Source organism: Anticarsia gemmatalis, chromosome 8, assembly GCF_050436995.1.
Source record: "Anticarsia gemmatalis isolate Benzon Research Colony breed Stoneville strain chromosome 8, ilAntGemm2 primary, whole genome shotgun sequence".
Lineage (NCBI taxonomy): Eukaryota > Metazoa > Arthropoda > Insecta > Lepidoptera > Erebidae > Anticarsia > Anticarsia gemmatalis.
The window spans coordinates 3951227-3979091 of record NC_134752.1 but is presented as its reverse complement, the minus strand read 5'-3'; the positions used below and the strand labels follow the sequence as shown (position 1 = coordinate 3979091).

Below are 27865 nucleotides of genomic sequence, written 5' to 3'. Positions count from 1 at the left end.
ACCAATATATATTTTTTGTAATCAATTGCATAAATATAAAAATCTGTGCATCAAGGTCCGAAAAGAAATAGACCTTTGTATTCTTTCGTCCCCCATAGTAACCCCCAAAGGGGTGATATTCGGAAAATACTTACTCATGCTATTATTTATTTCTAGTCTTAGACCTAAACGTAGAATGTCATGTTTCTAACTAAAAAACTAAAGAACTTTACACTGGAAGTGTAAAGTTCTTTACAATCCTTAATTTCCAAAAATCCTTCTTCCATCCTTTCTTTATTTGAATAGAAAGAATTGAATTTTTTATTAATTTTGGTGAGGTCCATTCTCGACTCGTGTGGGTATTTATCAAAAACTTTTCAATGCAGTTATTTTATTTTCCTAATGAAAACTGTTTAATAAAAATAGTTTTTTTAGTGGCACCGTGTACACCCTGTTGCATTCTGTACATAGATCAAGTAGTATATTGACATACTATAGTTATAAATTTTAATTACTACTTGATCTATGCACCCCGTACATATAATAGATCAAGTAGTAACTAAAATTTTATCTATTTATTAGTCTTATAAAAATATACACTTATACACTTATATAATATATTTATTATAAACCTATATAATATTTTTGTTTCGAAGAAGGATATGTAGAGCACTCTAATACTCTACCACGACTATTTGATATTGTTCCTTTGTTAAATACTTACGACCAATTGCACGAGCAGAGTTGTCATATCATAACATTACATTAGTGTATGATTCAATGCCCTTACTTTAAATAATTCATACATTTCTTCACAATAACTTGCATAACAATACAGAGTTGATACTAACCAATTCAAAAATATTTCCGGTGATTATTTCACTGGTTCTAAAAGACGCCAAAGAATTTTGTAATTTTTCAATAGCAAAAGATTAAATAAAAGAGACTTTGTACAAAATATCCCCTAATATTCTGTACTGATAAGACTATCAAAAAGTGTATGTTTCTCGATAATTGATTACCTACATCGAAAAAATCATACACTTGCAACAATTCTTCCATCTATTCATGCTAAAGGTACAGTAGCCATGAACGGTCCATTTTATTTACGCTCCTAGACTAAAACTAAAGTGTTATTTAATTGGAATTAATAAAATAAATATGTCAAATATCAAAAGTCCTCCAGACTGTCTAATTAGGCTTCATCAGTGGTGTGAATGACCCCAATCTCACGCAATCCACTTTACAACGACACTATCATTACTAAAAGGGTTCTTAAAACATATTTAGAAATATAAAATACTAGCTGACACGCGCAACTTCGCTTGCGTCCAATAAGAGAGAATGGGTGAAAATTTTCCCCGTTTTTGTAACATTAATTACTGGTACTCTGCTCCTTTTGGTCGTAGCGTGATGATATATAGCCTATGTCCTTTCTCGGGTGTCAAAATATCTCCATACCAAATTTCATGCAAATTGGTTCAGTAGTTTAGGCGTGATTGAGTAGCAGACAGACAGACAGACAGACAGACAGACAGAGTTACTTTCGCATTTATAATATTAGTATGGATCGGGGCAAGTGCATGTAGTTGCCGTAGCAAGTGGCTCTTTGATATCTTGTTGCGCGGTATATTATTTCATTGATCGTTGAAAGGACTGACATGTATCAATGTGAATATACATTACACAGTTCGACATAATAAGTAACCCAGCACTTCTTGGTTTTTTTGTACTACACGTGTAATTTCGTAAGAATGAGAACATAATATGTAATATTATATTAGTTGTCCTTAAAACTTTTTTATAGGAAATGAGTGAAAACCAATTCATTTTTTAAAAGAACACTCAAACTGGTCTTCTTCTAAGAGAAATGATTTTCCAGGACGAGAATGAGTACCTATGTTCATTGTAATTCATCCAGAATAATCCAGATTGTAAGCTTTATGTGTGCTCCTTTTGACTTAAATCTTAAAGAAGATTTTGCGTCAAAGAGCAACAAATCAAACCATCCAGTTTATAATATAGTATGCAAACATAAATCACATAAACAACAATAGAATCAAGTTTTTTATAAACAAACGCACGTGGTGACGCTATTTCCATAACTACGAAAACATGACGAGGAATCTCGTCAAACCACTATCAGTAATGCAAAGTTCACGTTGTTGCGCAACAAAACCGCTTTAGAGCGCAGAATTTAAATCCTCTATAATTACTATGAACATCTGCTTTATTAAGAAGTCAAGATCAAATTTTATAACTTATTCAGGCTCTCAAACCTTTGTTGTAGCTTGGTCCCTTAATTATGGACATGAATAATTGAAGTAAGTAGCGCCGTAATTAGATAACAAATTTTGATAGATTTAGCGGTATCTATGATTTATTAGTCACAATAAAGAAAAGTGCGTCAATACATTAATACACCAACAAAAATGTAGATCACAATAAAGATAACGCAAGATACAATAAGTAATATTCTTCATAAGTAACGACTACTATCTGAGTCATTATTGATAAAATTAATCCTTTCAACGTTAGATTTTCCTTCTTTCCTCAAAATAACGCTATCTTCTCAAGCGATTCTATCCAAAATTCCTCTTTACAATATAATTAATGTTTTAATTATTGTACATCGTATTTTTATCTTTTACTTTGCGTTATGATGACACATGATACTGATTAATTCTAATCCGTGGGTTTTTTGAACATCTGTTTTTCAATATACGGCAGCAAAACAAGTATGAATTACCTTTGTAGATAAAAAGCATGCTGTCTATAATCTAACAACATTGTAAAGAGCCGGGGTACAAATGTACAAAGGTACAGTCAGCACCAAAAGTCGATGAACAGAATCAACTTAACAAAACACCTGTTCACCATAAAATGCCATAAGTTATAGTCGCAACTACGAAACAAAATAGCCTGTACACCAGAAATTTTCAAAATTCGTTAAACACGAGTATTTCAAAAGTATCTGTACACTAGTATTCCTAAAGTTGCTGTACACCAACAATCCAAATGTCGCTGAACATCATTGTATCAAAAGTCACTAAGCAGCAGTAAAGACAAAATTATTAGTATATTTTGAACATTGCCGTGTGTTAATCTACTTTTGTCGCTTATGTTGTTCAGCTACTTTTGGGACAGTGCTTGCTTAACCTTAATAATGTATGTTAACACGTTAGTATCTATTTCAATATTTATTCACAAAACAATTATATTTTATTGTCAGTAATCATATTAATCTATAATATGAAACATAACATAAACATAACTCTAATGATCTACGAAGCGATTATAGTGACGGTACTTGTAATTTACTTTGCGCGAACCGTAAGAATACCTTACATTTAATTAATATTTCTGTTCATATGACTTGTGATAATTTTAGTCTAGCGTATTATTGTCGTAGTCTGAAGTAAACGAAACGTTGTGTATGTGCATAATTGTTTATTTATATTATTGATACATCAATCGATAAATATCACAATAATGCCGTATAATGTGCATATTACGGAGCATGAACGTCACAGAATTGTTCTCTTGAAAGAGCAAGGATACAATGTATCAGAAATTAATAATAGCTCATGCAACAGAAACTTGGGAGAGATTTAGGGGCCAAAATATTTGTCAAAATATGATAGGTAATATGCGCGAACGGCTCCAGGCAGTAATAGACGCGAATGGAAGCCATACCCGCTATTAATCCTTATTTTTCAATAAAATTTTTGATTTTGCATTAAGATTTATATTATAATATCTAAAATATTTTCATTTGAACTTTTGATTGTGCTTTTAATAAATAAATGATTACGATTTAAATCATACTTTTCTTCAGTACCAAATACTTTGTTCTAGATTAACACACGGCGACGTTAAAAATATACTTTGTTAACCTTATTTCATTAGAGTTATGTTTATGTTATGTTTCATATTATAGATTAATATGATTACTGACAATAAAATATAATTGTTTTGTGAATAAGTATTGAAATAGATACTAACGTGTTAACATACATTATTAAGGTTAAGCAGGCACTGTCCCAAAAGTAGCTGAACAACATAAGCGACAAAAGTAGATTAACACACGGCAATGTTCAAAATATACTAATAATTTTGTCTTTACTGTTGCTTAGTGACTTTTGATACAATGATGTTCAGCGACATTTGGATTGTTGGTGTACAGCAACTTTAGGAATACTAGTGTACAGATACTTTTGAAATACTCGTGTTTAACGAATTTTGTAAATTTCTGGTGTACAGGCTATTTTGTTTCCTAGTTGCGACTATAACTTATGGCATTTTATGGTGAACAGGTGTTTTGTTAAGTTGATTCTGTTCATCGACTTTTGGTGCTGACTGTACAAAGGTACAAAGCCGGGGTAAAAAGCATGCTGTCTATAATCTAACAACATTGTAAAGAGCCGGGGTACAAATGGTACGCGAGATAAGCAAAATTAAAAACTTAGATCGTTAGTCGTCTGCTGCCTACCCGTGCTACAACTTACCCTTGATTCACTATTTGATACAATTATACAGTTGATTTGTTTTAGACAAAAACTAATTAAGGAAATATATATAACTAATAACTGTAATTGTAATTTTTTTTAACCCTTTGCTGTCCCACTGCACGGCAAGGGTCTCCTACCAAACGAGAGGGAGGGGTTAGGCCATGAGTCCACCACGCTGGCCAAGTGCGGTTTGGGGACTTTGCATGCCCTCAATAAATTAATATAATTGAATAGGTTAGATAAAACCTGGAGCCATAAGATTCGTGTTAATTTCCATGTAATATTAGATATTTAATATTCTAACTGAAGCCGAGATATTGGCAGCGGTCAGAAGAAAAATCACAATACATTAATGTGTCCTTATTGCCAACTGCTATTGTAAAAGTATTACCAGAACAGGTAAAACATATTTATTTCTGGCCTCCTACGACATGGGTCTTTCCTTGGATAAAATATATGTAAACTTATGTAAACTAGGAAGGAAAATGTCGCCACAAAAGTGCCGGGGTATGACCATACCCATATTGCGACTCTGGACTTCTGCCTTTAACCGCAAACAGATAATATTTGTGTTCGGGAAAACTATTTAAAACAATTCAAAGTTTCTTTTTTAAATCTGATTCATATTAAACAAATACAAACACTTAGAAAAACTAAAATGTAATTAAAAATAATTAATATCGTAGCAAGATAAGATAGTAAAGATAGGGTCCGAATTATGTAATTTATCTAAGATTCGTGTGGAATCGGATCTACCAAAATCCATCACCTCTGATAATAAATTATAATCAATAAATAGAATAGAAAAACATTCCTTGATTGCTAATAATTATTGTATGCTCTCTGAATAGAGTGACTTTGATAGCCAATTGAACAAAACCTCGTTAGATGTATTGATTTGGGTCAATTGATCTGCCTATATTGAACTCTTGACTGTATGTCGTCAGCTCCTAACCTAAGGACTTGTGTTAAATGAAATAATTACATATTATTCATGTCTTATTCTGTAATAATATATTGAGCGGCCTGTGCATTATATAATATCTCGCATCGCAAATTTTATGTAGGCACTTCAGGAAAATTTTGGTCTTCGGGATACATTATCTAGTGAATGAAAAGTATTAACAATGTACTTATCTAGTACTTTATCAAACTGCAAATGAATAATACCACTCTACTAGTTACATTCAAATACACGTTTCATTTGATATGCTACTTACACTTCAATGAAATTCCGAAATGAACGACAATTAATGTAAATATTTCAAGAAGATAAACAAAAAATTAAAGAATAAGTAATGAAAGAATTTATCTATAATCTTCTATTTCAAATATGTATTGTCATTCAATCATTATTATACTAGCTGACCCGCGCAACTTCGCTTGCGTCACATAAGAGAGAATGGGTCAGAATTTTCCATGTTTTTGTAACACTTTTTACTGTTACCTACTCTGCTCTTATTGGTCGTAGCGTGATGATATAAAATATGCTTTTTTTTCACGAAAAATATTCTCAAAATTATTTATATCTCTTAGTATAACGAAGTCGCGCTAAGGCATATCCGCCATTAAAACAGTTGCCATGGCAACGGAATTTTGTTAATTCAATGTCATTATTATATTGATTTTTCGCGACTTCGTAGAATTTTCTGAATTTTCCCGGGAAATGCGTCATTTTCCCGGGGTAAAAAGTAGCCTATGTCCTTTCTCGGGTATCAAAATATCTCCATACCAAATTTCATGCAAATTGGTTCAGTAGTTTAGACGTGATTGAGTAGCAGACAGACAGACAGACAGACAGACAGACAGACAGACAGAGTTACTTTCGCATTTATAATATTAGTATGGATTCGGAAATTCATCTACACAGCAACTATGAAGCCAGCCTTAGATTACGCGTCGTCAACAAATTGAAGTTCAATCATCGGTTAACGAAGCTGTTTACACAATCATTGTCGGCGTCTAATCACGAACTCTATTACAATTACAGACATACTTTACTTAACACGTGGAAACGCTAATTGCATTTTGTTTTTACAAGTTGTAAAATACGTAAATACAAATACTATCACGATATCCATTATTTGTTGCTATGAACAATAATATTGTACCTAATTCCATACGACACTAATGTTATAAACGTCTAAGTTTGTTTGTCTGCTACGCTCTTACCTAGCAGACCCGCTAGTGGGTCCCTGAATCTATACTAATATTATAAAATTGTAGAGTTTGTTTGTTTGGTTGAACGCGCTAATCTCGGAAACTATTGGTACGAATTGAATATAGGGTTGAATAGCCTTTTTTTTTGATGAAGGCTATAGGCTATATAACATTACGCTACTACCAATAGGAGCAGAGTACTAGTAAAAAATGTAACAAAGACGGGGAAAATTAAGACCCATTCTCTCTTAGGTGCTGCAAGCGAAGTTGCCCGGGTCAGCTAGTACTTATATGTAGGTATATCCCAGTGGACCTACTGTTTTGAAACTTATTAGACTTCAGTCTGCACAGACGCACTATGTGCTTATGAACGTGTTTGTACTGTCGCACAGGTTTTAAACTCTTTAAGAAGTGTTACTATCGTGACATGAAGTTTTTGAAGGCCACTTTAATTAACACTACATATGTGTTAATTTTATCTTTACAAAACGCTTTAAAAACGCAAAAAAAAAAAGAATCAGTTGGATTTAGATAAACATGACACTGCCAAATTGGTGAAGTGTTTTAATCAAAAAAAGGAAATATATTTTTCGTGTCGCACTTATAAATTATCGATGATACAATGTCAATATAACAACATAGGCTAGTTAATTTATGGGTGTTATTATCGTCACCGATAACAAAATATTGCAATATTTGTTGCACGCTAAAAACAAGTCAAATATTGAACAAATTTTGCGTCAATCCGGCAAACACAAGAAGACAAATAAATAACAGTGTGATAATTGTCAAGTGTTAATTGATATAATTGAAAATTTTAACAATGTGGAATCTACGAAATAATATTATTTAAAACTTATAAATACTTTTATGATCAGAATATCTAACATACGCGTAGAAGAGGAAGAGTTAATTAATCTGAACCAAAATCAAACCATTAATTAATAAAAGTTTATCTTTTCTTTTCAACCCATTACTGTCCTACTGCGGGGCAAGAATCTCCCAAACGAGGGGGAGGGATTAGGCCTTGAGTCCACCACGCTGGCCAAGTGCGGGTTGGGGACTTTGCATGCCCTCAATAAAGAAATAAATATTGATTTATTTCTTATACCTAATTCAAAATTACGTGGCACTATATTCCATTGTATTATTAGTTATTTAGGTTTTATTATAAAATTACCATTATTATACAAATTAATAAAGAACAGGTGAGACATCTAATTAATTAAGTCTCTAGGTATAGCACGCAATAATTTCATAAACAGGTTTAATAAAATTAGGTCTGCAATATTTAAAACTGCCTGACTAACAATATAAATTTCCTCTATTCTTTAAAATTCATTTTAGTAGGTAGGTACCTAGTTACTATTCATATCGAAACGGAGGTGTATTTCAATATAGGTAGACATTATGTTACATAGGTAGGTATGTATGGTACCTACTTACAACTACGGCATCCAGCAAGTAAATCATTGTATAGCTCCTAGAATGTATGACAAGCTTACTTGATCATCTATGTATAGTATTGTATAGCAACCTATATAATTTCAATCAGAATACTAATAATAGCATTTCGATCTACACATTATGCAAGGCTATGTTAATGACTAACGAGTCTTTGAGATAGGTCAACGGGGTAAGGTCTTTAGGTCACTCTGATTACATTTATATTCTAAACAGACCGAGTTGATTTAAGATAATTGCAGCTCACGTGATCAATTGTTTTAACATGTAAAAGTATGTACACACTACAATATAAAAGCAGTAGCTTGGCTGAAAATTATATTAGAACTTTGACATCGTAAAGAATGTTTGAATGGACCTAAATGACTCAAGGTTTTTGATTTGTCTTTTGGTAATCAAATTCACATGTATCTACAGAAAACTTGTGCTTAACTTAAGTTTCGCAAGCGTTGCTTTCGCCAAATGCAAGATTTTCTGGCACCGATCTCAGATCTTTATGATTTTCCAATACAGCTAGTAATGGAAATAAAATTTGACTTTGGGCTTGAAACAGGTACAAGGGGTATAAAAAAGTTCAAATATTTATAAAAAATATTTGTCATTGAATTCTTAACATCGCATTTTAGCACTTAGTGCACTTAACATGAATTGTTTTTTTTCCTGCAAATCAGGTACTTATTAATAAATAAGAATATAATTAATATTTATAAATTATGTTTGTTTTTTACTCGAATACTAAATACATATTCACATTATACCTCTGCAGGTAAAGAATTTGAACCATTAAAGAAGAATTAAGTATATAAAGTCCTGCAAAGATACATTCAAATCCTTTTTGAAAAACATGTGCCATTATTGTAAAATAATGCAAAGGTCTAACCCATCGGAGCGCTACCACCTAAGTAGTTTAATGATAAAACTAACTACTTGAATGAGCCCAATGTTTCATGCCCGTCACACAAAACAATCTATACTAATATTATAAAGCTGAAGAGTTTGTTTGTTTGTTTGAACGCGCTAATCTCAGGAACTACTGGTCCGATTTGAAAAAATCTTTCAGTGTTAGATAGTCCATTTATCGAGGAAGGCTATAGGCTATATTTCATCACGCTACGACCAATAGGAGCGGAGTAGCAACGAAAAATCTTACAAAAACGGGGAAAATTTTGACCCATTCTCTCTCATGTGACGCAAGCGAAGTTGCGCGGGGCAGCTAGTTATTTATAAAAATAAAAAAACTCCTCCTCTGTTGCTACCACTAACCCTATAAAATACCTATTCTATCCATTCCTTAACCAACCACGGCACTTGGGTGCAATTTCACCTTATCTTCATTCTAAATCCAAGGGATTTACTATCAGATTTTTGCTCAACATTTAATTATGGCCCTAATAGATCCAAGTGAAAAACTATGTTCTATTAACATTATAATATCTACATATTAATAAAAGTTTTTTTGCACCCGTCTCTATCATTTCGGATATCAATCCATTATCCAACTACAGGTACAATAATTATCTGTTTACACAAAATAAAGATAATTTACTCTTGATATAAGTGTCGATTAGAATAAACAATAGCAATACGTAAAGGAGAGCTACTAGTGATTACTTGCGGATCGGTGAAGATAAATTTTTAATTGCTAAGGTAGGATTTCGCGATTTCATTTGTTTTTAGATTAGCGTAGAGTATTAAATGAGAATAGCCGTAGAAAGTACCTAGATTTAATCCGACTTTTCTTAATCTAACTTATTTAGTAAACAATATTGGCGTGTCTTTTTATAGTAATTTGTAATTGAAAAGAAAACGGACTTTCAAAAAAGTAATAAATTCTATAGTCTAATCTTCTAATAGATTTTTATCTTGTTTAAATACGTTTCCACTACCTACTTTATGTGGCATTCAGTTCAATACGATAGACGATTTCTATTTTATTTTTCTATTTAACCTTAACAAATTATACACTGAAATCTTCCTCGGGAATCGTTTTGTTGAAACGGCATAAAAATCAATTCGGAAGGTTTTTTTATGTATCGCGAACAAACAGACAGTCGCGACGGGCAATATTTTTTATTTAATACATAATTATAAATATAGATCACCAACAATATCGCATATCAGACCCTGATCTCATAATTTTCCAACTCCAATTCAATAATATGATATCATTGTGTATTGAATATTTTGACCTGGAAGTAATGACCTATGATAAGATACAAAAATAAAACTGAAAATATACGATCTTAAGTTATATAATAACAAGGAAAATCTTGAATTAACCTTAATCTTCGAAAACACATTGACGAACGATATTGAGATTGTTTATACAGACACTTTCTGAAACTATACCTACGTAGTGATATATTATATAATGAATTTGAAATGGACATGTATTCTGTTATTAGAAACTTTGCCATTATATACCAAACGTCAAATAAGTATTTGTATGCACAAGCCACATCTGTTTTCATAATCAAAACATAAATATATTTTTGACTCATTACTGCCCCACTGCTAGGCAAGGGTCTCCTCCCTAACGAGGGAAGGGTTAGGCCTTGAGTCCACCACACTGGCCAAGTGCGGGCTTAATCATTATTATACTTAAAACAGCTAACAATGAAATGTGAATAAACTTGAATTTTATCGATACCGGTAGAAGAAACAAATTCGCTACAGTAAATGAATTACAAAACAATTACTGATAAGGTATTATCGAAGTATTGTTAGTAGCAAACGTTTATTGATCCGTTGTAAAGTTTCACACAGTCATATTTTATTCATACTTGGACAGTACTCGTCAAGATTTTATAGGTTGTTAACCTGAGTATTGCCATTCTACGTATCTCTTAATAAGGGTGGACACTGAACCTGTGTCAAGTCATTTGTGTGTTTTCGAATTTAGTTAGTTGGAGACAGTCAAAGATTTTCCGTAATTAGGCGCGTAAAGCAGTGTTGACTTTTTTTTGGGAAGTTGACCAATGTGAGATTATATACAATTATCTATGGTTTTTACTTTAGTTCTTTGTAAACGGGCAAGACTTATTGATTGTAACATTCCGAGTTCCTTAAAATTATGGAATATTAAAATCAGTCCACTGTAAAGCTCCGCACTCTACTATTTCTTACCGCCGAAAACATTCATAATTTTACAAATCGCTTGGAAAATAAAATAATAAACCCAGCTAATTAAATTACGCAATAAAACTGCAAATTGCATCAATGTTGCCGTCTATTTTAACTACAATATTATTTATGGCGATTAATTACCACTCACAAAAGATAAATCAATAATCACAACTTAGCCTTTGTTAGGCTAAGACTAATAAAATTGTATAATCGATAAGTTTAAAGTGTTACGTTTGATTGATTGCATTGGCTGTCATTAATTGCTTGGCATAATATTTTATCATTATCACATACTACTATAATCAGGCCGTTACAAACGTGAAAACTACGTCATTATCAAAAGAATTAAATGAATGTGACATTGAGTAAGTGGGAACGAGAGACTCCGATGAAATTGCATGACTTAGTTCGCACGTTTTAAATAGCTCGAGTATAGTGCAAAGACACTCCAGTCATAGCCAACATACGACCATGGCAAAAGTAACTTGCGCCGAAACGTCAAGCATAGGAGTGTATAAAAATACGTTTGCTTTAATTTCCGTACAATAGTTTATTATAGTCCGATAATACAAAAGTTTAAAAGTTATAAAACGACACGGTGCTGCCTTGAACAAATATCTTAATACAGACAATTATAGCAAAAATAAAAATAAAATAAAATTGCTGTTTATTTAAGACCAATTTACGTGAGCCAAAAATACATGTTATTATGTTGACTGACAACTCCTTTTACCACACTCATTAGATGACGAAAATAAAGCATATTTGGCATAATATTTCAACACCGATTCCTTCTTCGGTTAAGTACAAATAAACTCTATACATAGTAGCTATTTGTCAAACAAAACATTGGTAATGACTTAGCATTATCCCTATATGGGAGGTTCTATATGCAAATATTAATTATATTGATGGCAATGTTTTTGAAATATGTTTGATGAATCATTTAGATATAGTCTGTTAGATTTTTCCTTTTATCTAAAAGAATTTGTATTTACGATTTGAATCGTCACTTTTATATTTTCCTACCAGTTATCTATTAAATTTGGAACACATATTTGTCGTGTGAAAATATAATAAGAGTGCAAAGCTACATAATTTATTATACTTAATTAAAAAGTAATTAAACTATTTAGCTAGTCTTAGATTAGTTTTTCGTAACTTGTGATAATTGACTACTGTACAGAAAAGTGGTGTGCAAAGTACCTAACTATTTATGATAACATATTTTGTTTACTAAACATACAATATACAAGTCATTCTACGTGAACACAGTGTACATAGTAAATTAACATATAACTCATACAAACCTAAATTCATTAGCGCATTTGAATGTCATATTGTGATAGGTTGTTATGATTTCGTAATAGCTGATATACCCCCGGTTTTTGAGAACATTAAGCGGTAGGTTACCTATTTGATAGCATGTTTATATCAGTCTAAACGCTATTGAATAGATAAACTATAACAGAAACTGAGGGATACTCGCTCAATAAATATATTAAACGTGGGTGGTCGTTTACAATTTTAATAAATAATTTTACCGTGCTAAGTACTCTGTGGTTAATGAAGTAAGCCGACAGTAGGTTAAGGGTAAACATTGATAACTTATGATAACACAGACCTATGCACTCAGATGTCCACATTCACATGACTTGGCATCTGATATCTCGTGACAGTATTTGTCTACGCATTCAAATCAAATGTTATCTTTAATTTAAATATCACGAGACTGATTATTTCGGGAAATAACCTAAGTTTGAAACAAAACATTTCACAAGGGACACACAAGTTTACCTACATTAATTATTTATCTATTCTACTCTGCTATAAGAGCAACAAGAAACACTGAAAATCCAAACCACAGTAGTCATCGAGTCATGCACATATGTATATCAGCACGCCGAGTGTTGAATCTACTTGTTGTTTTTCTCCTATTCTTCTCTATTATAAGAGCAACAAGAAGCTGAAAAGCTCTATTATAAGAAGCTGAAAAGCCAAGCAAGTATATATTCGTAGAGTGCGAAATCCAATAACACACCACAATGCATAATAACGATAAATACAGGAAAATCTAGAACACTATTAGAAGCTAAAATATCGAGTATACCTTAAACAGGAATACTTATTCCTATGATATAATCGTGCCTCTCCTACAAGTCTAACGTTCTACGATAAATGGCAATATCCTCCTTTGATCGTTCATTGTCGCAATCTGGTGAAGACAACTTGGGCCACGTTCAGCGGGTTGATTTAAACGAGATTGCAAATCTCAATCGTCTACATTGTAACAGCCGAGTTTTCTATCGTCCGATAACTTTGTTCAATAAATACTGGTGATATTTTTATAGAATTTATACATTTTCTTTACATTATCTGTCAGAACTTAAAATTATTCTTCATATAAGGTGAATAGGCAATCCAAAAACCGTTAAAAAGTAAATTTAAATTGAAATATTATAGCAGATAAGAAAATATAAAACTTATCGAGTGACTTCATTAAAAATTCCGTTTATATTTTGTAGTAGCCATGTCTGTAATGGCAAAAAACTAAAACAACCAAAACTATAATATTTTGAATCAAGAAGGTACTCAGTTTATTGACATCTCATTAATGTGTAGGTACGACTGAGCCAACATTGAATTGTTATATGGCTAAATCTAAGTAACGACCATTTTTCCAATATTTACGAACATTACATATTATTGTGTAATACCGTATCAAAGGACTTAAATAAACAACCTTTGTATACATCCTTAACATAAATGTTTTACTGCGATCTGGCGATTTCTAAAAGAATCCTATTCAATTGAATTCGACTTTTATTAATTAATTTTGTGCATAGTAAAAGACCTTAAATCAATTGTGCTGAATTAAAGGCTTCAATTTAACCGAAGTATAATTTAAATATTCAGTAGAAACTTCCATTGACGGTGTGCCATTAATTCTCAGTGAATAATGTTTCAATTGGCACAAAAGGCTCGCTCGATGGTGGGTTAATGCAATTATTGAAGTTCAATTGGTTTGACGCGGCGTGAGTGGAACCACCCGTCACAGTCCAATTAATTACCTGTAGGCTGACCACATTTGTATGAGATCATTTATTACTTTGACCTACATATTAAACGTATTTTTTTATACCTAACGAAATAAGTCCTGTCTACACTTGTAATATAGAGTGGTTAATAAATCAAACTAGGCAAGACTATATTGACAACTGTACCGCAATTCTCCACAGTCGATACTGTCGAGTATCGAGGGTTTGACATTTAAAATGTATTGGCAAAATGGTTTTAACAGAGCCCGGTAGAGGCGCTCAACTGATTTTCGTATAAAATGTCTCTATAGCTAGCCGGTTGTCGGTAGTCGATAGTAATAGAATATCGAAGTACTGTTGACCTTGCCTTTTGCCTCTTGATGACTTATAGAAGCCAAAATAAAAGCAAAGTCCTAGGTAATTATCTTCTTACGTGTGACTAGTTAGTTAAAAAACCATTGGGAATGTTAATTGGAGAGGGGCAATTACAATACGCCATTTTAACTCTACATTCGTCGGCCTGTAACCGTGTCCTCATTATATCTTTGGTTCAAACATGCAAAATTTACGACCCAAGGGAATCCCACATTTGATTAAAACTGTCCTAGAAATTCGCACATCGGTGTGGTGGCCGTAATATCGAGCCCGCTTCCCCGGCGACTCAACACCATTACTCAAAAGTATGGCTTTCGCCTTAATTAATACATCCCAAATTACCCAGTTACCGAATGTTATATTAAACGACATTTTTCGGGTTACTTTAATTAAGTTATAGCGTAATTCCCAATTAGTTAAGTGACACGTGGACGGTTTTTCACAAATTAAACCGCGCAGTTTTTATTATTTTTGCAATTATTGTAGAGTATATTAATAATATATCGTATATAATTAGATAGTCATAAGCCGAATTCGATAGCCCTAATCCATGTATTCATTCTATGAATTAGAGAATAAGGTGAAATAAGTCTAATTTTTATTTAACTATATCTGTCCAAGGAAGGCTTTAAAGTAACAGCAGTTTTTTTAGCTCCATAGAGTTGTTTAAAATCCAAACAGCTACATTCATATTTTTAGAACCTAAACACTTAATCAGTAGTAATTTTTCAATGAAAAATTCTTCACGGTTAAAAGAGTGAATGACGACTAAAGAATTTTAATCAATTAGTTTTATCACCGTTTACTACTTTACGACTGCTAACAATACCCATGCTGTGTTTACTATAGAAACCTGCTTATTCTAAGGATTACATTGAGTCTACTTTACATATATTTTTATAGTGTGTAACATATTTTTTAGTTTAAAATAAGAGTGATCTGATTATTCTTAAGAAGCTATGAATATTTATCACGTGATTTCAGATTTTTTTGCGATTACTGCTATACATTCGTCGATGTTACGAGTTTTCGTCAGAACCATAGATCACAATAATTATAGTTAATCATAAAAACAAAAAAATAATGATCATAATATGTGTGTTGGAATTTGCACTTATTTTCTAACGGCAAGAGGCATTGGAAAGAGTCTCAAAAGTCAGATATGGGTTCCATTAACTGAGTAATCGTACGAAAGAATTTAAGCCATGTTCTATACTTTTCATGGCATTAAAATGTTTAATCCTTCAGAATAACCACAAAAGGTCATAGGAGTTCAAATATATGTTTGGTCATCTTTTACTCATTCAATAACAATTATGAATAAGACAGACAGGTACACGTCTTCGTATAAAAATGCACTCAATGTCAAAGAAAATAAGCGTCAGCGTAATAAATTGTGCTACGACTGTTCAGCTGAATGTGAATAATAAATGTGACTAAAACAATTAATACTTTCATTAGTCAAAACAGCTTCATTAGTTAAGAATACTGTTGTAACGACGTAAATCTTCAACAAAAATTGTATTTCCGAACTTAGGAGTATATTATTATATTAATATCAAAATAATGCAACTTACGATATCGGTAATGCCATTCAAAAAGGTCAGGAGTGCGTATAGTAGTCGTAACCAGCGGTCCTGTATGACAGGATGAATGGATGTGATGATCTTACGAAATGGCGTTCTTTAGTCTCTACCTACCCCTACGCAGGCAAGGCGTGATTTTATGGATGTATTTTGTTCATGGACCTTGATTGCGATACATCATAATATATCATATCAAAGAATTACAATTTTGTTGTAAAATTCGCCATTATGCCTTCGATGATTTATAATAGCACTAATTTTCTATTTCTCCTCGTCATTGTCCAGTGACATATTATGTGTATAGAAAATGATCCCTTTTTGATGTTTATTTGTTTTAAATATTATACCTACAAATGGATGTCAGAATTTACTTTAAGCACAGACACGATTTTAAGCTGTAAAACTGCTTGTCAGTACACTAATGCTTCTTACCACTACCCTGATTAGCGCAGTTAGCAAGTCTTAAAGAGATCTTCACTTACGTCACCTACTTGATTAAGATCTCACGATCGAAAGTAGATATGTAAATAAACATAAAAAAATGTATTCTGAACTTTCAAATGATGATTTCAACGACTGACGATATTTTGCAATTAATTACGACATCATTCATACAACACGTTACGTTTTTCTGCCACTCAAGTTCAAGTTTATTACGTCTCTCTGGTTTTGATAATAATACATAGTTGATTAATTCCTGTACTAACACTTTTTATACGGTTTTCATTTTTGATTGGTGCAGATATAACGCCTCTGACTTAATAACTATGTTTAACCTGTGATTGTCCCACTGCTGGGTAAGGGTACCCTTCCAAAAGAGTGAGGGGCTAGGCCTTAAGTCCACCAAGCTGGCTAAGTGCAAGCTTAAATTTCTAATACACCCCTAACTTCGAAAAGTCATTGATGTGTTGCCTCGGGTTCGAACCGTTGACCACTTGCGTGGAATGTACCAACTTATACCACTCGGTTATCACTGCTTTATATTATGTGATACACAAATAGTACTCAAAAGTAAGTGTTTCGCAATATTAATTAAAGAATCTTTACATTCCTAGTAACTAAACGTAAAACGCACGACAATGTTAGTTGAACATGTTAGCTCTAGCCTTGTGATTTCGTTCCACAAATATTGACTGTGTCTTGTACCCGTGCTCGCTTTGCGTTTCGTGTTACATAATCATCATAATTATATTGCATCCACTACAGCTTGAGTGTATTTGAAGTAGCGGTAAAGATAAATAATGTTAAGCTCTATGACACAAATGCTTTTGTTTTCTTAAAACACAAAATACTCTACTACTACAGTAATTTTTTGATGATATTGCGCAAGGTTTCAAAGTACGCGTAAGTCAGCAGATGCTGACTAAACTGACCAGTTGCATTAAAAATGCAATAATACCACGTATTCATATCACTTTTTATGCAAAACCATGACGACATATCAAAGCTACACGTAAAAATATATTAATGAATCAGGTATTTTCCGTCATTCTTGTCATAAATTCCACTAGTCTAGGTTACTTAAAATAGATTATAATAATCTGTTTAAATTTTAATTCCAATTACAGTTTTAGTTGACGTCTAGTGTCTGTCGCTATTCTTTTTAATAATAAGTAGTATAAGAAACTCATATACATTTCTATATACATACATTACATATGTACATGTGTAAGTACGGTCAGGGAGAACCTTTCTTTTCATTTGGTGAGCTAACCAAGTTTCAATTAAAATGTTATATAATTATGATCGCAAAAAATGAGGGTAAATCTTCTGGTATAGTGTTTTGACGACCTCGGTGGCGCAGTTGTTAAGGTAGTCGTCACTACTATTGTGTCGGGGTTGTCGGTCGTGAGTTGGATTTACACACGGAACAATTTATTTGTGCGATCCACAAACTGTTATTTAGGTTCTGGTTGTACTTTGTGTCCGTTGTTTGTTTATTTGTCAAAATTATGGAGTTCATTAACATTATGAGAGTGGGAGGAGTATAGGTAGTACCTATACTTCTCCCACTCTCATAATGTACCTATTAGGTACCTAAGTATAAATAAAAAAATAACCGTTACTTACATACAATTATTTTCCTATAAGACTGTTTATGCCAACTATTTCAAGCTCAAATAATGTAATGTGAATTCATACGTCATAATCGGTCAGAGGTGGGGCGCGGCGGGCGGAGTGACGTTTTTAATAATAATCGCCTATAAAACCACTAGCTTTAGCGCCGAATTTAAGTACTTTTCGAGACATCCTTAGAAACGTTACTCCGCTCTCTGTAAGTAGTGTCTAATTGCTCTGAGTACTTACACGGTTTGTGGAATTCAATATTTCAGGATGCGTATTCAATTTTTGTTATTGACTGATGACTATTGATTAATAAACATTGTAGTATGTATAATATAATGATAATTGATAAAAAAAACTTAGATGGATACATGACTTCCGATTTGTTTTTGGCGGAAATAAATATTAAAAATGTTGGAAATTCGATGAAAGTTTGTATAGAAAAGCGTCATTTTGGAAAAAAGTATCGCGAATCTATCTAGATCCTTGATTAAAAAAAAAGAAATATACGTGTTCTTGGGAAATCCTCTTCGAAGGGATTGGGCTGATTTTTAACCTAAACGCGTGAATTCTCTGTTTGAATCTTTGTTTATAAATATCTACACTCCATACGGTGTTCACATACGAGACTTAAGCATATTATGTGAGGGTTTTTGAAGCCAGAAACGTGAAACTTTTTGTTAAGGTATTTTAAATATTGTTGATTTTCAGAGCTTTTATAAAATCATTCTCTAAGCTACTAAATTAAGGGAAAGTTTAAGGAAAACCTTTAGTTTTTGGACTAGTATGAAATAATGTCCAGGTCTTCGAACTAAAAAAAAATTATGTATTGTATTATGTTTGTATTATGTACTTTAAAATAGGGGACGAAAGCTTATTTTTTTTTAACTTGAATCGCTTGTAGATATGGGATCAGAAGCTAGAATCATTATTCCACCTGATTCTTGGCAAAGCTATTTTCCCAAATTTAACGTATGCGATCTAGTATAGGTTCGTGGTCTAGTATAGTACACTTTTTACAATTCTGTTTCATGACATAAATAAGGGTTATCCAGGTTATATTCTTATTAATTGCGGTCTAAACAATTTTCCACATGATGACTTTAATAAAACTTTGAAAGCGAGAGTATTGCATCTAGTAGATTTAACATAAGTTATTAACTTTTAAATTATGCTAAGCAACCAAGAATAAAGTTACTCATTGTAGACATTATTAGAATTAAATCGATGATGTCATCATATTATTCGCATTCCAATAAAACAAGTATGTTGGGGTTCCAAAATATGTACATAAATGCATACATAAATACCTATTTATTTAGAAAAAGAACACCGTTGTCGGGTATCTAGAAGGCTTTTACACAAACGTCATTATGAGTCACATGCGTATGTATAATAGTAGCGTATACATGCAATATGTTTTTCATTTGACTAAGATAAGATTTTATATTTTAAACAAGTTTCCGAACAAATAATAAATATCGTGATATCTCAGAACAAGTTTAGTCTTTGTTAAATATTAGAACTGTACGGTTGATTTTAGTGTTCTGTGTACTTTAGTGCTTGATAATGTATCTTGTATTCGTTTCTACGGCTTTAGTAATGTTGATACGATGGTTAATTAAAAAGGTACGATAGTTTTTTAAGTAAATTTTTTCATCACTTAAAAATAAGCTCTCTCTTGCTATTTTTGTTCCATTTACGGTAGCGTGCAGTATTCATTCTTTAGTCGCTTTCAAAGTTCTATTAATTAAATTAATTTATATGTTACAGACGAATAGTTAAATTACCATCATACAGATAAAAGTGCACTTAAAATGTCAAGTTCTACAAAAACACTAACCTTAAAGAATCTTCTTAGTTCTCTAGACTCGCATAGCAAACCAGTTCAATAATTATATAAGTAATATTTTTAGTATACCAGACATACTGCAGTCTTATAATTCTTAGTCCTTAAGGACCAAGTGTGGTAGCGCTGTAACCTATCAAAAAGTACAGCAAATAGCTTAGCCTTAAGCCTTAAAAAAATACGTCCTGTACCTCGATTCTCTACCACTATCGACTACCGAAAACCGACCTGTCATCGAGAAATTTTGTATGAAAATCTGATCAGCGCCTCTGACGGGCGTCGTAGGAAATATTTTGGCAGTACATTCTAAACGTCAAAATTTCGACAGCTAGCCGGTTGTCGGTAGTAGATAGTGGTAGAGAATCGAGGTACTGTGCCTTGATACTAAAATATCTCAAACGCAGCTATCACTGCACCTTATGCTCCCATGATAAAGACAACCATCAGAAATGATGAACATGTAATTTTCTTCCACAGTTAGAAATGGGCAGTCTACTTAGCTACTTCTGGTGGGGCGGCGACCCTGACGAAGTGTCCCCAGTGTCTGGTCTCTCCAGACGCGAGGTGTACGTCATACAAAAGTCCTGGGCGCCAGTCAACGCAAATATGGTAGCAAATGGATCTGAACTGTTTAGAAGGTAAGTTTCATTAACCTTCTTTCATAAATAAAAATGAATCACTGAATGTGTTGCTAAGCGCAGATCTCAAGAACAACTGAACCAATTTCGCTAATGATATGATTTCTTGAAGTACGGGGATGGTTCTTACAGAGAGAAAAATAAAAAATTGCAAAAAAATAAAAATGTATGACCCTTAGACGGTACAAAGTTTGCAGGGACAGCTAGTTGTACATAAAAATGAATCGCCGAATGTGTTGCTAAACGCAAACCTCAACCAATTCACCTTATTGTTTCATTACAATTGTCTTTAAGATACGGAAAGGCTTTTTATGGAGGGAAAACGTGCTACGAAAATTTGTGAGTGGGTCGGCTGGTAATATACATATATGAATAGCTTTTGCTAAGACGATTAAAATGCTATTTGCTTTTTCTTGACTAAGTTCAACGCTTCCTCGATTAATAGGGCACGAAAATACCAGTCAGTTAATGTCAAACAGACAACAGCGGTAGTCATGCTTAGTCAATGCCTTTAGGAGTCATGTAGGTACAATGTTATTCCCGGTCGGTTATTCCACTTCTTTATTAAGATATTATGATGACTCCCTTGCAATCACATTTAGAATTTTGTGACCTGTGTCCTGTGTGACTCATATCATACGCTAAAATTGTATCAAATTTCATAAAAAAAAATATTTGAATCATTTACTTGCGACCGAAACTCTTTCAATTACCTTATCATAACATATTGTCTGTGTCAGGACCGTCAGAATCATGATAACTGGCTTAATAACAGCTTTCACTATTAATATGAAATGAATCGGTAAACATTCGTCAAATTGTGCATTAATTATTATAAAAAAATAATAATAGACAAACAGGTTTTCTTAAAACTAGACAAAATAAACCAAACATGCAACTAATTGACACATCTGTTAGCTGGCATTTTAGACCTTCACATCTTATAATAACGGAATAACCATATTAATAATATCGAATGTGGTGCGGATCTTAACTAGGTAACCTAACCTTTATATTAAGTTTCCGTAACCACCTAGATAAAAATTAACGGCACTAACTATACCATTAAATAAGTTGTTTCTTCAAGTTATTAAATAACCTACAGATTCTGTCCCAGAATCTGTGGGTTATTTATCGGTAGTTTATCTGTTCAATAGCGGTTAAACTTATGTAAACATGACAGATTGAAATAAAAAACCTCAAAATGTACCTCAAAAACCGGGCATAAGAGGCGCTCCGAGAAAAATACACGAACATGTCTTTATAAAACCTTTACATAGATGGTAGCTTATTGTACAAATTAAGTTGTTACGAGGAACACTGTTTCCTTAAGAACAAAATACTTCACTCACGGTGTGATAATGCACACTTAATGTGTTTTATAGTTGTCCTAGCTATCAATAAATCCATCAGCGCTAAGTGGCACTCGTAAAGCTTGTAATGTCGCCATTAAATCGAGCAACAACTACAATCCCGTGTCGTTTTTAATACCAACCTTATTTTGATTTACGACCCAAAGGGATGTAGGTGTTGGCTTTGCTTGAATTGGCTGTGATCCAGACAACGATACTCGTACTATCTAAGAACAAGAAACTGCAGGCTGTCTTTGTACACTTTCAACTTTTTAAGATTTAAGTGCATCTTAAAAACTTTTCCTTACTTAAATAAAATTTCGGGGCCAATTTCGTTAAAGCATAGAATGCTATACCATAAAATCGTGCTTCACCTTAAGATTTCCACATTTTTTTTCGAGACTTACACTTTATGCCAATTTTTTTATTAAAAGTCTGAGGAAAATTTCAAACCATTAAAAATATCGAAATATGCTGAAAGGAAAGTCGTTTCTTAAAAAAAAAGGAAAGCCATCTACCTAATATATCATGCATGTAGCAGCTATCTATAGCATACAAATCGATAACATTTCATAAATGATTAATAACTGGCCGTCAAAATACTTCCCCGATCTACAGCCGCGGGGAAAACTTAGGCCAAAATTATAAGTATTTATATTACTCCGTGTCATTACGTTCCTCATCACTCAAGCTCCCAACACTCCCGACATTGTTGACGTGCCATGTGCCACGGTGAGTCCGACGCGTAACGGAATGGAATGCTCCGTTCCCTTCCGTATAGTACTTAGTATTCGGCTATTCGAAACGAAGGCATGTTTTGGCAAACGTAAGGCCTTACTTTGTTCAACAGTACAGCTAGTAAAGGAAGTCATTTGATAAATCGACACTTTTAAAATTCCACTATTACTACAATTGCGAAAAACGCCGCATTGAAGACATGTTTTGGTACCACCGCAACTTTTGTTTGCTGTAAGATTTTTTGGAAATATGAATTTAGACATCTAGTTTCGATGCTAACTGTACGTTTGTATCACTATCTTGGGTAACAGCCAAACTAGAATCTAGGTATTCAGAGCCCTTGAAATCTCACACTAGCTTTGTTCTTTTCAATTCATATTTCCTACGATATCTCTTATACAATTCATACAAAGCTCTCTAATATAAGGAGTTGGTATAATACACAATATAAAATATAAATCCAGGTATTATCCTCGAGCCGTGTGTTTAGGCACGGCACTCGCAATACGTACTCTAAATTGCTCTTTTTATGGCCCGCCTTTCATAAGCGTCTTACGATAAATAAATGGATGGTTTCCTGAACCGAAATTGTTGTTTGTAATTGTTTCTGGATGATTACATAAAGGGTAGATATTGAACGTAACTGAAAGAGAGAGACTTTATAAAATTCTTCAATTCAAAATAAAGGCTAATATACCTTTACGTATAGTAGCTGGAAATATTGTTTGGTTTTCCACTGTATAATGAGCAAAGAATAAATTCGTAAATATTGACGCAAGACTTAATTTCTACGGTATCAAATTTCGTCTCTAAAAAATCTTTGTTAAGCTCAACAAACAATTGATACGAATACCTAACCTTCGTAAGGTAATGAGCAAATATCTTCCTATCATTTATTAATCAAGAGTAAATAAGGTATCAAGTACCTACTTGTTGATAACGAAACTTTTGTGATCATTGTCTCATTCAAAGAAAAAATACATTTTACCTAAATTATCCTTAACTTCATTATGCTATATCTTTGCACAGAAACTGTATCAATCTTATACTTACATTTGGCGGAAAATTCCATAATATGTACCCGGAAAAGCTCACAAAAGAAATAATCCTATTCAATATTATTCAAATTTAATTTTAACGACATTTTATTGCAATTATAAACTTCCTTAAATTTATTATAAGGTTTATGGTTATTGAGGTAACCACATAATTAACATATTGTTGGAATATTTTCGTAATACTCGTATGATATGGTTTTTTATACTAGGGTTAATATATTTCTTACAGATATTGAATTATCCTGAAACACAGATTTATTTATTAAAAATCGTTTATAAGTAGTTACCCTTTTAGCAGTCGGCGTGGATAAAGTAGTAAGAGAATAAATTTTATTTTTCCATACCGTATAAGCTACGGTCACCCAGACTGAAATAAAAATATATATTTGAGTACGCAGTCGTACACTTCGTACTCATTGCGGTGAAGAATCCTCATTACAAACAGACTGTTTCAGCTCAAACGTCCACATCGGGACGCGCTGAAACTTTCACAAGAAAAGTGTAACTTTGCTCCTCTTTGTTACATGCAAGCTTACTTGCAAGCTGCCCGCGTTTCATTTTACTACTTACCCATGTAGAAAAGAGCGTTTCACCAACGGGTTATAACTTAGAATCAAAGTTTTAAACTCTATGCATGCACCCAGTACGATTATGTACCACTATTGAGTTTTGACAACTGGCTGGTTTATCGAAAAAAAATAATTAAGTATTTTAGCAGTTAATTTTCTCGTCAAACTCTCAACAGTCGATTGTGTTGACTGTAGAGAATCGTGCCACTGGACTGCTCGAAATTATGTGAATTCAAAATATTATTCATACACCGTCCCCAAAATTATATGTAAATATTTAGTCGAAAAATCATTCGCTTAAAAACTATCATAAAGAATCACAACTTCATAGAGTGTGTCTTTTAGTTTTCAACACAGATTTTGGATGGTTGCCAAGTACTACTAAGCCAGCCACCTGAACTTGGCCAGCGTTGTGGACATGAAATTGTACTTACCTGGCGTAAAAACAATATTAGCCTTGAGCTTTTAGAATCAAACTAGGTTACACTGCACTTTTAAAGCTTACGATCCAATATACGACTTTTTCTCTATTACTGCATATTATTTTAACTGATTTATTTAAAAAAAACTATATTACGTTTCTGCCTCAAATCTTTCTAGGTTGGTTCTCGATGAAATCAAAAACAACTAAATCACTTTTCACGCAGCTTTCCTAAGGACATGAGACATTTTTTTTGCTGTGGAATTCTTTAACGTTTCCTGCAAATCGACTGAGATATAAAGATGATTGTTGATCCCAATAAACAAGTAAGCACCGATCTAAAAACTACGGTCATGTTTTCATCTAGCACATAATTTTCTGAAAGTAAATAGAAACATTAGCACTATGCAGGCAGAAATATATGCATGTTATTGCAAATATTCTCAGACAAATAAGCTATTTGTCCAATCAGTTGGATAAATAGAAGCAGTTTAGAATTCGACCCATGTATATCTACTTACTTAGTCATCCAATCTCTAATGATGATAGATGTGGGTGTATGATAATATAACTCTGCATTCTTGTACCACTTAAATTGAAATAAAATACCTCATTAAATTTAAAGAGGTCTGAGCTCATTCAATAATATCTTGTGTAATAAAATATCAAACCGCAGACAAGTCCTTGTATAAATCTTAAAATGTAATTGATGATGAAGAGATATCGTGCTATTAATAAAACTAAGTAGTATTTTGTATTACGGACTCATAAAGTAAAGTAAAATAATAGTTATAAACACGATCTAAACGTATAACGTATAAATAAAAAATAACCATCGAATTGTATGTACGCGCATAACTTAACTTATAACATAGCGAAAAACTACATTCAATTAAGTTTTAATCTGTTTTAAATTGCCGGGATAAGGTTTCAACGGGGTCTAAGGGATACAAATTCGCGGGAATGTGATCAATGGGATTAAATTCTACTAACATACATTATTCATTGGACTGTCTTCGCAAGAATATTACCAATCGCTGTCAATCAAATAAAAAATACACGTTTTAAAACACATTATAACATTAAGAAAAACATTTAATGCGTAGAAATGTGACAGGAAAACACATTAGGCGGCTAATTATCCCTCTCATCGTATTTCAAAAACAAACATAGATATATTTAAAACTAGTTGACCCGCGTAACTTCGCTTGCATGACATAAGAGAGAACGGTACACTGCGCCTACTGTAGCTCAATTCTCTATTACTATCGGCTACCGACAACCAACCTGTCATCGAGAAATTTTGTATGAAAATCTGATCAGCGCCTGTGACGTGCCTTGTAGAAACTTTTTTGGCAGTCGATAGTAGTAGAGAATCGAGCTACTGGTCGTAGCGTTATATTGTGCTATCCGACAGTAAAATTGTTTTTCAATTAGCTCCAGTCGTTCCTGAGAAAAGTGCGTTCTACCAATCAAACAAACTTTACAATTTTGTTATACTAGTAGTAGATTTAATACGAAGCAATGTTATTGTACGAAAGAATAGCATCACAAAAACATGGCTATTTGTTTTCAGAGGCAATTCGGATGGCTTAATAAAAGCGTCACTCACGTTGTCACAGTTTTTGCGCTCGTTTTAAATCCCTCGTAATATACTCCCGCTGGTAATATAGTCAGCGTAAATTAAACTCTAGTCAAACAGAGTCTAACTGGGAAAATATAAAACGTCTCTTATTAACTCCAGAATGAAAGATTTAAGTTAATATTTATACAAGCTTGTATTTTCTAGAGGAGATTGAAAAACGTGTACAAATGTTTCACTATTGTGTTATATTATTAGGTGGAAAATCGTGTGTAGTACGACAAATCTATAATTTCAAAATAGGAAATGAATCACAAGAAGAAAATTGCTTGGGTAACTCAAACTAACTGATGATCTTTATTCTCTTTCCTGTATTTGAGTATTTAACACTAAGTTTCGTTTAAAATAAATAAGTAATTGTTTGAATGAAGGCTCTATGAACTGCTCTGTATAAATAATCATGTTTTTTTAAGGATAATCATTTTTTTCTCAATCAATGTTTACATATTCAAATGAGTTCATTTTACGAGTTCTCATTAAGAGGTTTATTCATAATCAAAACCACAATGTTTTGTTAATTTTGTTGTTGTGTTGCATTCTAAAAAGTAGACGTCGGTTTGGGTAGCGGCCAAAATATATAGGTAGACTTTATTTTGTAGAGAACAACAATGCAAGATCCATTAACCCATTATACTTTGGAGTCGTATAATATAAATTTAACCGTTAATGATGAGGCCAAAATACGTAACAACATTTTTTCACATTATAATAAACTTCAGTCGTTGCATGGGAATTCTTTTGAGTTTTTATTCTGACATATTTTAAAAACCCGGTTGTTAACTGGAAACTGTAGCAAACTGGAACTACAAAAATTTGGTGTATTATAAAAAAATAATTCCCTGAAGTATTAATTAATGCTTAAAATTTTTCTGTGCCAGACTGTTACTATTCTCTAATATTACTCGGGGATGAATATTTACCCGATCATGCATATTATTCGAATCCTTTTTCCTCAGCTTTGCCAAATAGCCGTGCTAACATAACAAGCCTTAATAGCCATTACCGAGCATGGCCTCCCATATAATTCCTTCTCCTTAATGGCTCTTTCCCCATCTAAAATCAATCAGCCTTCACCAAGGTATAATAGACTCAATGAAAACGGTAAAAGCATTTCGAACTTACTTATAATAAAAAGCTTGAGACAAAAACACTTAGAAAACCTTCTCAAAGTCAATAAAACAATAAGTTATAACTGAAGTCAACTAACGTTGTAGAGTATCGATCGATAGTGGCATAAAGGGGAACGCTCCAAGCAATTTGTGTCTATTAAAGTCCTATATTAGCTAACGTAACAG

The 27865-nt window shown here is 32.8% G+C and overlaps 1 protein-coding gene across 4 annotated transcripts in view; it reads left to right on the top strand.

Moving 5' to 3' along the window:
* The window catches only part of LOC142974721 (globin-like), a 40528-nt gene that overhangs the window by 9721 nt on the left and 2942 nt on the right, over positions 1–27865 (top strand). For 2 of the 4 annotated variants that reach the window (XM_076117202.1, XM_076117204.1), the window contains one exon: positions 20630–20790. In XM_076117202.1, the coding sequence (XP_075973317.1) occupies positions 20630–20790 (161 nt within the window). Of the gene's footprint in view, positions 1–18473; positions 18515–19776; positions 19933–20629; positions 20791–27865 lie in introns of those variants that run through there. The other 2 variants (XM_076117205.1, XM_076117203.1) reach the window with 2 other exon arrangements.